General features: G+C 46.4%; 1 protein-coding gene across 6 annotated transcripts in view; it reads left to right on the top strand.

The window, feature by feature from the left end:
• Positions 1 to 14,263, top strand: part of KAZN (kazrin, periplakin interacting protein) — a 1,230,044-nt gene that overhangs the window by 709,442 nt on the left and 506,339 nt on the right. For 4 of the 6 annotated variants that reach the window (XM_513047.8, XM_016936358.4, XM_063785892.1 and 1 more), the window contains exon 3: positions 853 to 1,093. In XM_513047.8, the coding sequence (XP_513047.3) occupies positions 853 to 1,093 (241 nt within the window). Of the gene's footprint in view, positions 1 to 496; positions 516 to 566; positions 731 to 852; positions 1,094 to 14,263 lie in introns of those variants that run through there. The other 2 variants (XM_063785898.1, XM_016936569.4) reach the window with 2 other exon arrangements.

Below are 14,263 nucleotides of genomic sequence, written 5' to 3'. Positions count from 1 at the left end.
CCCACGCCGAGGAAGATAGGCGCTCCCTCCTGGGGTGGGCAGCGCAGGTCTGGCCGGCGGGTGGGGGGTGGAGAGTGAGAGGCACGCGGGGCACCAGCTCAGCTCCCCTCTGGGGATTTCGTACTCGCAGTTTAAGGAACCGGTGGAGAACGAACTCCACTCCTGAGCTGGCGCAAGCGTCCCCCTTCCATGGAGATCCACCCCGGCTCCCCTCTGAGGCCCCCTTTCCAAGCACCCTCTCTTCCGAGCACCCAGCGCCTCCCCAACCTTAGCACTGCTCGGGGCACCAGTTCTCCAGGGCGGGGGCTGCCCCACCGCTCCAGGGAGGGGACAGAGGGCCGGCCTCGGTCCAGGCGACCCCTGCCCCTCGCCAGGGGCGCCACCTTGGCCCCCTCCCGGCTGCCGCCCGCCGCCTCTGCCCCCCCGGGGGGTGTGTCTCCGAAGTAGGGGGGCGCGGGAGGCCAAGGGTGCCCCCAGCCGCCGACGAAGACCCCCTCCCGAGCGGGCGGCGAATGGTAGGCTCCATTTAAAGAGTGCCTGGCGGCGCGCGGTGTCCTTCTTGGAGCAGCTCTCGGCGCCCGCCCGCCGGGGTCTCGGCGATCGCTGCTCCTCCTCCTCCTTCTCCTCCTCTTTTTTCTCCTCCGCCTCCTCCCCCCGCCGCCTCGCCACCGCCGCGGCTCGGGCTGGAGGCGCCGCTGTCATTCCTGCGCCGGAGGAACCGGCGCTGCCGGTGCCTGGGGGTCGGGGCGCGGGCGAGCCGGGCCGCGGGGGACACAACAGGTAGAGCCGGGGGTGCCCGGCCGCGCGCCCCCCGCGCATCATGCAGCTCTTTGTCACCTCTCTCGCCCCCAGGCCAAAATCCTGAGCATGATGGAAGACAATAAGCAGCTCGCGCTCCGCATCGATGGGGCGGTCCAGTCGGCCAGCCAGGAGGTGACCAACCTGCGAGCCGAACTCACGGCCACCAACCGGAGACTGGCGGAACTGAGCGGCGGCGGCGGCCCCGGCCCGGGCCCGGGAGCCGCGGCCAGCGCCTCGGCGGCGGGGGACTCGGCGGCGACGAACATGGAGAACCCCCAGCTCGGAGCGCAAGGTAGGATCGCCCCAGCGCCCAGGGCGGAGGAAGGCGAGCAGAGCACGCCCGGCCTCGGAGGTGGCCGGGGACCCGGGGTCCCCCACGCCCGGGGCGAAATCGCTTTGCATTCTGGCTTGTAACCCTTTCCGCCCGGCGGTGGCCACCGCTGCTCTCCGGCTGGGAGTTGCAGGCTGCTGTCATTCACGAAAACCCGAGCGCAGTGTGCACGGGGTCACACGGTCACACCGGCCCCGGCCAGCCTGAGCGAGGCGCAGCCGGCGGGTCCCTTCCGGCATCAGAAAGTGCCCTTTCCGTGGCACCAGCCCCCTAGCTCCGTGGCAAACTTTTCATGCCGGGGCCTTTTCCCCACCCCCCGCAGGGGTGAATGGCACAGTTCCCCCCACTTCCTTAGGCTCCTTCCCAGAGAGAGCTCCGGGCTCTGCCGCCGTGGTTGGGATAGAGGATTGCACTGCTGTGCACTTTTCTCCGCGGATGCCAAATCCCTTGGCTCAGTTGCATCTGGACTTTATTTTCTTCTCATTTGAGGTCTCTCAGGCATTGGAATCTATAGATGCAACAGTAGATGCTCAGCTCAGCAGGGAGTTTAAATTTCCGCAAATATAAACACCGAGAGCACTTTCCAGGGGGATACTGTAGACCTCAAAGGTTGAGCGGTAGAGAAATGAAGGCTTAGGGTGGTGGGCTGCAGGGAGCCCGTTTGAAGGGACTCTGCGGTTTAGAGAAGAGGAAGAAAAAGACAGTTGGTTTGTGTTCACATTGACGGAGATTAAGCTCTGAAACCCCCTGCAAGACATAAAGGCGGATGGGGCATTCCCTAAAATGTACTGTTTGGTTTCTGTGACTTAGAAAGTAAAAGGGTAAGCAGGCTTTGGGGGATTTTTTTTTCTTTTTGCCTAATTGCCCTTTAAGAAACAGTATCACTGGTTATTAATATCATTTGAATTGCAAATTAAACTGCTGAAATCCAGAACAGGACAGAAAAAAATCTCCAGTCCATGAGGGCCACTTGTCTAAATATGTCACTTGAAGTGCAAGGTACCAATTGCTCAGTGGCTCAAAATGATTTTCTGGTTCTGTTGTCATTTCAAGAGCTTCTCTTGAGGGTTGAGAGAGTCTGTTTTCCTAAGAATCTGGTTCTCTCCATCAGTCTCTGTTTCCACCTTATCTTCCTGGGAAGGTGTGCTTTCTTTGAGGTGAGATGTGAAGCCTGCCCACGTGCAGTTTTATGTCGAATTCCAAGTCAGATCTTAACTTGGTACTCCCGGAGCCTGTTGGAAGTCTTAGGAATTGGGGGGAGTACTTTGGTAAGGAAGTAGCCATGACGTAATGGTGAGAAGGTGTTGTGGTCCTAGTGCTTGCTGCAAGCTTGACATGTGGTTATTCTTGTCATCCTCGCAATGTCATTGTGTGCGAAAGAACATTCTCCATTGGAACCTGTGCAAAAAAAAAAAAAAAAAGACAGACTGCAAGGTAATGCTTCACTTTTTATAGGCAGAGGCTCTGCTAACATTAAAGAAATAGCTAAGAACTGGCATTTTGCTAAGAATCAAAAGCTGTATAGTAAAGGACACTGAACAATGCTCGTTTATTTCCCACCGTCTGCCCCTTTCTCCACGAAGGAAAAGTTAAGTGGCTTTTTATCTGAGTCCTGGGTCTGGTTGTAGACTGGGCAGGCTAAGGCAGTCAATGCAGTAATGATGTCCACATGCTCAACTTGGAAACTGACATACTCGCGGATGGTTAAATTGTTGTAGTGGAGCAACAGGGGGCTGATTCCTTGTTCTTTTTTCCTACACAAACGCACAGGGCTGTGGAAATGAAAATGGCTTTTGGATCTCTTGGATATCCTTAAAAACACATAAAACCAGCAGCTCCTATACGCTCTCAGGACTGTGCCTGCCCATGTCAGTGGCTGGCTGTGGGTGGTAGGATGAAGGGTGGTCTTGATTTCTCCTCTTTGTACATTGGTATGTCTCAAAATCTTTACTAGGGGCACTTTGTGATTTTTATAATCAGAAAATAAAATGTTAAAAGGTTTAAACTCTACTTGATTGCTGGCCACATAACCGTCTAAACTGATATGCATTGAAACAGATGTGATGGTTGAAAAGAAAACAAGCCCCCGTATAAGTTCAGTGGGGTATCATTTACTTGTCTGTAGCAACAGTACTTGATACATTATTTAGCCTCTGTAAGTTTTGAGGATTTTTTTTTTTTTGGATGGGGGCGGGAGTTGTTTTTGTTTGTTTTTGTTTTTTTCATAGCCTGTGGCAGCATCCTGCTAGCACAGAAACCCTCTGCAGAGGTGGTCTGGTAGTTTCTTTTGCCATTGCTTTCATTATCCTAAAAAGAAGCCTTGAGTTCTCACACAAGTTAATTTTAAAGTGCAATTGATTGGGTTCCACTTGATTCTTCGTAATACACCTCCGGGGAGGCTCCCAGAGGCTCAGCTCCTCAGGGTTTCTGACTGTTCTTCCAAATTAGTCTTGTGTTTTCATTTTGTCTGTGTTGGTGCAGTTCAATGGGCCCAGACCCTAAGAGTGTTTAAGTGGCATTGAGTTATCAGTTTTCAAATCAAGGTTTTGAATAAAACGAGTATCTTTGCATTTCAAAATGCAACCGTGTAAGTCATCTTTTAACGAAAGGGCATTATGCACATATTAAATGCATGCTAATGTAACTTTAACAATATTAGTACAAATGGTTTTGGGAAAGAGTCACCTTTTGCTTCCTCTGCCAAGAGACTGTTAGATTCATTTTCAAATGTTTTTGTTTTTGTTTTTTAAATTCTTTTTTTAAATGAATGAAGCAAACTCATCAATCCATCATTGGCTGTTTTGTTCCAGGGATGACAACGAGCAGTAGGTAGGTTGGTATCCCCTTTTGATGAAGAAAATTTGGGTTTTCCTAGCAGGTTAATGCAGTGTGTCATTTAAACAAAATATTAACTTGGTTGGTACCCCCTGTGAGCTGGCATGGTTGCTATGTAACAGAATGTAGAAAGTGAACTGCTGAAAATCTGGGCTTTCGGCACTTGGGAGGATATTCTTTCAGAATCTGTGTTGAAAGAATTCCTGGCAGCCAGCCCATCTTGTCTCTCCCTCCTGCAACTGAGTTGGATAATCCTTAATGAGAATGCTGGCATACAGTGCAGAGGGCGTCCGTGCAGGGTGACACATTTCAGAGCTCCAGAGGCTGCCTTTTGGGTCGGTGGGGTCACGGCAGCCTTTGACAGGTGGACAGAAGGAGGCTTGGAAAGAACAGAGCCAAGCATTTGTTCCAATTCGTCTTTTTGTTGGTAGCCAGAGAAGGGATTTGTTTAAAGTAACATTTCTAAGCTGTTTTCCTCAGCATAACATCTCTGGGAAAATGTGTTTAAAATGCTTGCTGTTCTTTGAGGGGAAAATGTAGCAGTTTGTTTCTCTGAAAATGTTTTATCAGCTGATGAATGACTAATATTAGATTCAGTTGGTTGCTTTGCTATGCATAGAACAAAACAATTAAGTGCTATGGTACCCAATTCAAATAGGTGTTAACTGTATGTAACAAAATACTTAATGCCCAGTAGGATGTATGCCTACTGTCATTAGTTTTCTTTGTTAAAGAAATAATTGTATTTGTATTCCTATGCAAGTGGACGTGCTGATAGCATCTTTCTTTGGTGTGGAGGACTTCCTGCCTACTGCATTTGTTAGAATGGGATGGAGGCAAGGGTCGGTTTCCTGTACCTTTGTACATTTCCATAAATGCGTGCAAGTTGTATTTTTCTCTCCAGGCATTAAAATAGGCTGTTACTTAAGGCCTGACAGCTCTTATCTACCATTACTACAACACTGGAAACTCTTTCGTGAAGTATAAATTACCTTTGGAGTGAATTGAATGTGTGAGTAGTCTGTGGAGACGCTAGACACTGTCGCTTTGCAAAGTAAGTTCTGTCTTTTGGCATCCCCTTCTCAATTCATTCTGCCTCTGCTCTTGTTTTCCTAAGTAGACTTTTATCTTTTTTGAGAAAGAGAATTTTCAAATGGCAGAGAGGATGGAACAAAATGTTGGGGAATCTCGGGCCTTCTGTCAGCTTGCCACTAAGTTACAGAGCTCAGCAAGTAGCCTGCGCCATGGTTTTCCAGCCAGATCAAGGGGCTAAAATAGCTTGTGTCTTTTCCTAACCTGGTAGGCTGTCATGGGATGGGGATTCAGACTTCTCCCTGAAAATTGTCCTGCGTGGTCACAAAGAGATTACTTACAGATCAGTACAGTGTGGTTGAAATTACTTATTGATTGGGGATTATTTACTATCTTTCCATTGTCTTTGGAAAATGCCTTCAAAGGACCTCTTGAGTCAAGTCTCTGATTCTGGTTAATTTCATGCTTCCATTGTGCACTTCATGATTTTTAGTGGTTTTCCAACACCTCTTTGATGCACCCCAGAAGTCTGAGCTGACCTGACTCATCTAACAGGAGCCTGGTCACATATCTTCCCAGGGTAAGGCATGATAGGCCCTCTCTCCATCCCTTTACCCTCTTACTCCTCAAGAAGACTGTTGGCACTTTTTAGGAATCCTATAGGGTTATAATGTGTGACTTCCTGGCTGCCAGTGTGTTTGTAGCAGATGGGCTTGGCAGGTGGCAAGAGCTCATTGGAACTTTGCCTGCTCACCGTGCATATCATATGGGGCCCAGAAGGTCAAGCTTGGGATTTGGCCACATTCACTGCATGTTTTCTTTATGTATTATAAATCTATATATTCATTCCTGGGCTATGTAGATAAGGACAGTGAAATCAACATGAACTCCTCTGTTCTTTCCATACCTTAATGGTTTGCCTGAACATTGGTCCCTGGCTTCTTACCCCCTGCCATATATCAGGGGGTTCTGCCTGCTGAGCCCAGAGAATGGGTTTTTAAGCGATGTTGCACATGGAAATAGGTCTCAGTGTTTGGGCTGCATATTAGGGTGAGTAGCACACAATATGGCAGGAGTGTCACCGCCAGCAGTCATTGCACTGCCTTGGTGCCTTGAATTGCAGGCATAGTGGGTTCAGAAAGAATCATTTAGGAAAAGACATCTTTCCCGAAGCCAACAGGGTGGCCATCCACAGGGGCAGATCATACCTGACGATTCATAGCAGCTAAGAGTTCTGCTGACCCCTGTCACCACTCTCCAGTTCCCCTGCCACCACCCTCCAAATCCCCTGCCAGGCCCATCTCAGTTGTGGAGAAGCTGGAAGAAGATCAGGGAAAGGAACGCCTTCTTCCGCCCCGTGTGGTTGCACGACACCAGAACATTCTTGCTTGTTTGATGCAACCTTGATCCAAGTGGTGGAGGCGAGGTTGTGCTCTGTGGGCACTCCTGCTACCCCCTTGGAGTCCTAGGCTGCTGGAAACATGAAAGAAGCTGAACATAGTTTTAATGAGTTTGGCAAGAACAACTGTTTGAGCAGGTGGCTGCTGTGTGGTACAAGATCATTGGGGCTAAATTTATTCTGCGGGCTTTGTTGGCTGGGTCATGTCAGACCCTTGGGTCAGGCTTCTGAAAGGTCCCTGCCCCTTTACTTTCTGATGAATTGAGACCTCAGCACAGGAGCTCAGATGGAGCTTGGAACAGGCAGTCCTGCAAGCAAAGAGCCCCAGGGCCTCTGCCCACTTCTCCAGTCAGGCTGGAGAGTGGAGAGAAGTTGGGGAGAGGAGGTGTCCTGCCCAGCTCCCTTCTCCTCTGTCCTCTTCCACCACAGCAAGCGCTATGTTACCTTTGTGGGGATGTAAAGGCCTTCCATTCCCAATATTACCTCTGCTCTACAGATTGTGTGAAGTAATGAGTCATTAAGAACAGAGCGCCCTCTTAAAGAAGCTGATATTCTCCACTCATCTTTGCATACCTCACTATTATTATTCTCAGAACTTACCTTTTGGGCACGCCACAAGACGCTGGGGATTCTGGGACCATCTTGAAGCCTGTAGTTTCTTTCTCTTTGGTCAAGGTGAATGGTTTAATGTAGCAGTAAATGAGAACTGGTTTCATTGCTTTGGTCAAACTTTTTAATAAATAATAATATGCACTTACAATATATCAACTACCCTGGCAAGCGCTTAACATGCATTATTGAATCCTGAGGCCAGCGAGGTGGCAACTATAGCTGGCTCCCACCCAGCACAGTAAAAAATCTGTCTATAACTTTTGACTCCCCCAACACTTAACTCCTACTGGCCTACTATTGACCGGAAGCCTTATGATAACGTAAACATAGCATCATATAAACAGTTAACAGATAACATAAGCAGTTGACTTATACATACTTTTATGCCCCATGTATTATGTATTTTATAATTAAGTAGAGAAATCAAGTAAGCTAGAGAAAACAAAATATTAAGAAAATCATAAGGAAGAGAAAATATATTTGCTATTCATTAAGTGGAAGTGGATCATCATAAAGGCCTTCATCCCCATCACCTTCATGTTGAGGAGGAGGAGGAAGGGGAAGGGTTGGTCTCGCTGTCTCAGGGGTGCCAGAGGTGGAAGAAAATTCACATATAAGTGGACCTGCACAATTCAAACCTATGTTCTTCCAGGTCAACTATGTAATGCTCGTTTTTCAAAAGAGGAAACTGAGTCTCAGAGAAACTAAATCACTTGTTTGCAGTGAGTTAGTGATGACTACAATGGGGATGATAGTAGCAGACTTCAGCATAGTGTGTACTCTGAGCCAGATACTGTTCTAAGTGATTTTCTGGATTAATACATTTCAGGAATGCATTCAATCTTCATAATGACTTATTGGGCAGGTACCATGCTTGTACCCATTTTCCATAGGAGAAAACTAAGGCACAGAGATGACACATTTACTTGCCAAAGGGCATATGGTCAGGAAGTGACCAAGCTCTGGCTCTAGAGTCTGTGCTCTTATTCATTCCACTTTGACATCCAGGATCACTCAACTGCCACATGACTGAGCCAGGAATGCAAACCCACTAGGTCTCTCTGCTGTTTAAACCTGTGTATGCTTCTCTGCCCTGCCTCCTAAGTCAGAAGCATCCTTTGGCTTGTTGCATTAGGGAGGTTCAGGGAGCTGTAGCCCTGTCTCTACTCCTGATTAAACTCCTGTTTCCCTAGACTGGTGGTAGTTCCTGGGTCCTTATGGTAAAGTCTTATGCTTGAGAGTTAGGCAATCAACCAGCCTCTCAGCCATCAACTGACAAAGAGGGGACTGGATTCTGTTTGCAAGACTGGCAGCCCAGGGGCCACTTATCACTAATAAAAAGGACTATTTTGATCCTGGACTTGGAGGCTCCAATTTCTTGGACTTCGTGTGTTTCATCTCTCTTGGGAAGAATGAGTCCAGGCAAAGCCAGAGTCTGTGGCAGCCTTATTCTCCATCCATCCCATGTCTTTTCTTTTGCCTGAGTTCTCTCTCTGTGGCCTCAGTAGCCTCTAGCACCCCAAGACCATGCCCAACAGAGGACTTATTAACCTCAAACAGATACCTTCATGCTAGGGTTTCTTAGCCTCAGTACTATTGACATGTGGAGCAGATAATTCTGTGTTCTCAGGGGGCTGTCCTGTGTGTTGTAGGATATTTAGCAGCATTCCTGGCCTCTACCCACTAGATGACAGTAGAACCCTTCACACCCCAGTTGTGACAACTAAAAATGTCTCCAGAAGTTGCCAAATGTCCCCTTCAGGTCAAAATTATCCCTGGTTGCGAACTGCTTTTTATGCAGTGGTGTTAGGGGAGACTTCAAATGTTAGTCTTAGAATGACAGCTCTGTGAGGTCAGGGAGTTTTATCTATATTTTACTGTATCCTCACCACCTAGAGCAGTGCTTTGTACATAATGTAAGAGCTCAGTAAATACTTGCTGAATGAATAGATGGATGGATGGGTGAATACTAAATGATGGGGTGTGTGGACTTTGGTCTACTTTATACATGGTATCATGAGGATCATCGATTTAATGATAGATGATTTTAATTGAGTGCTTACATAGCATATAACAAGCACTGTTTCAAATTCTTTACCTATAATACCTCAACGAATCCTTTAAACCACCTTATGAGGTAAGTACAGTGTTTGTCATTTTACAGATGAGAAAGTTGAGGCACACAAAGGTCACATGACTTGCCCAGGGTCACCGAGCTAGCAAGTGGCAGAGCCAGGATACAAACACAAGCCAGTGTGATTCCAGAGACTGCCTGGCGTCTCCATCAGGATGCTCTGGAGCTTGGCATCCTTTTTCCCATTACTGCCCAAGAAACTGTTATTGTTCTAATGTTGGCATTGTAGCAATTATAATTAGGATTTGCATGTCGGACACTAACTCATTCATCGTCAATCCTCAGAGTTCTGCTGGACAAAATATGCTCTGTCACTTCTGAAGAATCCGTAGCCAGCAGGGACTCCTGTCTGGCCAGAGGTAAGAGGACTGCTTAGTGCTGAGCCATGTTCAAATGTGAGAATCTCTTCTCTCTGCCTCACTGCTGGGCTGTGACCAAAGAGAATCGCAGAGAGGACTTGACCTTCCTACCTTTATGGGAAAGGGAACAGTGGACCCCAGAGCTTCTTAGTGGGGTTATGACTCATTTTTAGCAAAAGGGATGTTCCAGGATCAGAACTGGGGAGGCAGAGTGACTTTTGAGATCATCCAAGGGGGCAATAAGAGCAATAGCCAGTGTTCGTTGAGGCTTTCCCAGATACTGTGATGAGCTCAACAAACATTTTCTCAATCTACCTTCATATTACAGAGAGTTAGATATTGTTATCCTCTCCATTCCACAGATGAAGACATTGAAGCTTAGAAGGGTTAAGTTGCTTTTCCAAGCTCTGGAAAGTAGTCCACTAGTGAACAGAAAAACAGGGGATTAGAACACAGGTTCACACGTTTGACTGACCCTGAAATCTGCTCGCTTCGTTAAGACGAGAATATCCAGATGTCACAGGTAGCCCAAAGACGTGCCAGTAGGACGGTTTTGCTATTTTGCTTAACGCTGTCCCTTCCTCATTTTTCTTCCTTTCTTCTTCCTCGCTTCTCTCTGTCCCCATCTATTGTGAGAGATTGGGCACATAGGCCCAGAGACCACAGATTTAATAAGATGGGGACTGAGTTATCTTGGACTCACAGCCTCATGGGTATAACTGACATGAAAACATAATTTTCTAATAAAGGTCTAGATGGGTGTAATGGAAAAATAGACAATGAAGTGACAAATGCAGGAGCCTTCACAGATGTGCATGGCAATGGTAATATGTAATAAAAACAGGCTGGAAAATACATTAATTTCACCACTAGGGGTTAAAACTGGCTGTGATAGATTATTAAAAAGTACAACTGTTTGGATAGATTGGAATTGCACACTGCAGAGAACAGCTACTACCTGGGACCTTCTCCCCCAGAGAAAGAGCGCGTCTTAAGGAGAAAGAAGATGTGGATGATACTGGGTTTAGATCTTGAATAATAGCTTTTCTGTCCTCTTTTCAAAGAGAATTTAAAAAAAGATGTGCATTTCAGGACAGGCATACCTGCATCTTTTAAAGTAAGCTCACCCGTTGTATCATCTTCGCAGCCAGGTCCGAGACTTCTGGTCAGCTGCAACAAATGAATTCGTTCATTTTCCTTGATTGACTTAAACATGGTGTATTTAAACCATTGAACATGGCGTATTTGCTTTAATTTGGCAAGTGCAACTTGGAACACAGTGGGATTAATGTCATCTCTTTTTTTTAATCCCCACTCCTGCCATTTGAAATTGGCAAGAATACGCTCACCGTTTCTTGATGGTGGCAAGGTAGGAGAGTTAGAAATTTGATACTGGGCCTGGAGAGTGCAGTTGTGGGACCATAGAGCGTGACGAATGATACTTGGGGAAACATGACCTGGAATTATATGTGTATTGATTATCTTAATTAATGTGCTCATCAACTGGACTGCTTTTCCTATTCCTATAAAGTTTACTATGTAAAGCAAGAAAAAACAGGACTATTCAGTGCATCTTGAGATTTGGGAGTTAACAGAAAGGCAAGGCTTGGGTGCCATTTTGTGTGGATGGTCAGCCTGTTCTCGGGCAAACATGCTCAGAGTGCCCTGTTTGCAATTTGACATGGTACCAGGCAGCCCTGCTGGAGGAGAAAGGCATGTTTAAGTTTTAATGGAAGTCCTGTAGAGAAGGATCATGATCTCATGGTCAGCTTCCACAGGTTGGGTCATTCTCATCAGCAACTACAAAAACAAAATAAAACAAAACAAAAAACAACCTTGTTTAAACTCGGCTGGTCAAGACCGCGGTTGGTTCTACCATGAGTCAACTCAAAACCCACCCTCTAACTTTTTCAGTGTTATTGCATTTATTCTAAAACAAGAGCTTGGTAGAACATCAATTTACAGAGCTGATGCTCAGCACCCTTTTTTCAGGATTCTCCTGCATTTATTCACTCTTCCTGTTTTCTTGGCAATCAAGAAGGCTCCTGGGAAGCGCTACAGTCTCTCTACCTAGACATCTCTTTGCAGAATCCAAAGACTTTCACAGGCATCATCCCAGTGGACCCTTCCAAGTGGTCCATGTGATTGAATTGAGGTAGACACAGCAATCTATTTCTCAGCTCAGGAAACTGAGGCACAGCAATTTAAGTTGATTTGTCTAAGATTGTTGAGCTGGTTATTGAACCAACTTCCCCTCCCTTTCTCCACACTAAGATCAGGCCCAGCTGCACAGTGTGGGAAGAGAACTGCCCCATAGCTCATGGCTGGGTGAAGTCTGACCTTGGCTGGGCCACGCCCTCTTGGGCATGGGCCACTGCGTCTTGTAAGGCCTGGATGGAGACACCATCACTTCAAGACTGTGCCCTCATACTCTGAGCCTCCTGTCCAATGAGTGGCCCACGATGAAAGGGGAATCCATTTTTTACAAATGAATACAATTTTTTACACTAGATTCTTTCCTCATTTCAGTGGGGTTTTACAAACATTTGACTTCTCTTCCAATGACCTGTTTGTTTGTTTGTTTGTTTGTTTGAGACACTCTCACTCTGTCATCCAGGTTGGAGTGCAGTGGCACAATCTCTGCTCACTGCAAGCTCCTCCTCCTGGGTTCACACCATTGTCCTGCCTCAGCCTCCCGAGTAGCTGGGACACGAGTAGCTGGGACTACAGGCACCCGCCACCATGCCTGGCTAATTTTTTTGTATTTTTAGTAGAGACAGGGTTTCACTGTGTTAGCCAGGATGGTCTCGATCTCCTGACCTCGTGATCCACCCACCTCAGCCTCCCAAAGTGCTGGGATTACAGGCGTGAGCCACCATGCCTGGCCCTAGTGACCTGTCTTCTTACTGCCTGAGCTTAGAGTTTCTCCTCTTCTAGTTTCCCTAACAAGCAGTTAGGGATCTGTAAACAAGGTCAGGGATTACACCAGGAGAATGTCCTGTTTATTTCAGTGCCCTAGATCTGACAATGGCTCCCCTGTGGAGAATTTTTTTTTTTTTTTCTGTACTCTATACCATCATAATTTAGGGTCTTTTACTCTGGAAAATACACCTGCATGGAGACTAGTGGATGTGTGTATTCTTTGGGTACCGGAGCCAGGATGTAGCAATCACAATAAATCTGCCTAATTTCTCTCTCTTTTTCACTGTCCCTTTAGGGAGATCCCATTAGACCTTTAGAAGATCTTTTATTCGGGTCTTTGGGTTAATATGCAACCAAAATATGTGGGTTTGAATTCTCCAGCTAACCCGTTTGTTGTTTAGATGCCTGTGGTCACTTTCGCTGTGGCTGTAACTGCCTGGACAGCAAGTGGTCCAGCTTCATGCCCAGATCCTGGACTCGGGTGAATGGAAGTTTATCCACAGATCACAAGCCAAAAGTATGGCAGAAAACTCACGGAGATCGGAATGGGGCATTTTTTTCTGTGCATCTTAGAGGAATGGAAGGGGAGGTATCAACCCAGTGGTCTCTGCAGTGCAGCAGGTGACCTGCTGAGGTCCACTGACTCCTAAGTGGCAAGTCCAATGGCTGGGACTCTGATCTCTGTTTAAATTCCAGTGCAACAAGGAACATTCTTCTGGGCTTTCCCAACTTCTGACAGCAAAATAGAAATAATAGACATTGGAACTTCATTTGAAGATCTATTTATAATGGATTCTAGAAAAGTAGAAAGTATTTTTGAGCATCAAAATGTGTTGGGGCTTTTGAGTTTTAGGTTTGTATTAGAATGAAATGCATAAGATTATGCACCCTCCCGAGGTGGGAGGATTGCTTGAGCCCAGGAGTTCAAGATCAGCCTGGCCAGTATAGTGAGACGCTATCTCTACAAAAATCTTAAAAATTAGCTGGCCTTGTTGGCGCACACTTGTGGTCCCAGCTACCTGGGGGGCTGAGGCAGGAGGATCAACTTGGGACCAGGAGTTTGAGGTTGCAGTGAGCTATGATTGCATCGCTGCACTCCAGCTTTTGTGGTAGAGCAACACCCTGTCTCAAAAAAAAAAAAAAAAATTAAGATTTCCCCAAACTACTGGATATTATAGTTATTCATATAGGCATAGATGAAAGTGCTTCTTGTTTTGGTTTGAAGTTCATTTTAGTGCTTCCCCTTTGTGGCTTCAATAGTGGAGCTAGTGTGGAAGTTGGCAAACTTTTTCTATAAAGGGCCAAATAATAAATAGTTTAGGCTTTGGGCACCATAAAATATTGATTGCACTTCCTCAAATCTGCTGTTATAATGCAAAAGCAGCCATAGACAACACGTAAATAAATGGGCATGGCTGTATTCCAATAAAACTTTATTTATAAAAACAGGTAGCTCTGGGGTGATCATTTGCCAACCCTTGGACATGTATTAATCGTTCTCGTTTATTTGTCTCTGACCCAGCTCGACATACAGGAGGAGCTTAATAAATGGTGATGAATGAGTGAGCTAGTGAATTAAACATGAGCAATAAAACTACTAGATTATAGTACTAAAGGAGCAAAAATGAGAAGTTAATTACTAGGGGTGTTGTGGTTAATGGACAGGAGAAGAGACACTTGCTGCCGCTCAGTGGTTTGAGATGGAGTCACTTGTGTTCAGCCTTTATCACTGACTTCCCAAGACCTGCGCTCTAACCCCTGAGCTGTGGAGCCCTTGCCTTCATCACTGACTTCAAAAGAACTGAGAAGGGACAAAGAATCATTGGTCATGGTGAGAT

The sequence above is a fragment of the Pan troglodytes genome, chromosome 1, assembly GCF_028858775.2.
Source record: "Pan troglodytes isolate AG18354 chromosome 1, NHGRI_mPanTro3-v2.0_pri, whole genome shotgun sequence".
In the NCBI taxonomy this organism is placed as follows: Eukaryota; Metazoa; Chordata; class Mammalia; order Primates; family Hominidae; genus Pan; species Pan troglodytes.
Note: the sequence above shows the minus strand (reverse complement) of the source record. Positions and strands in the feature narration are given on the sequence as shown.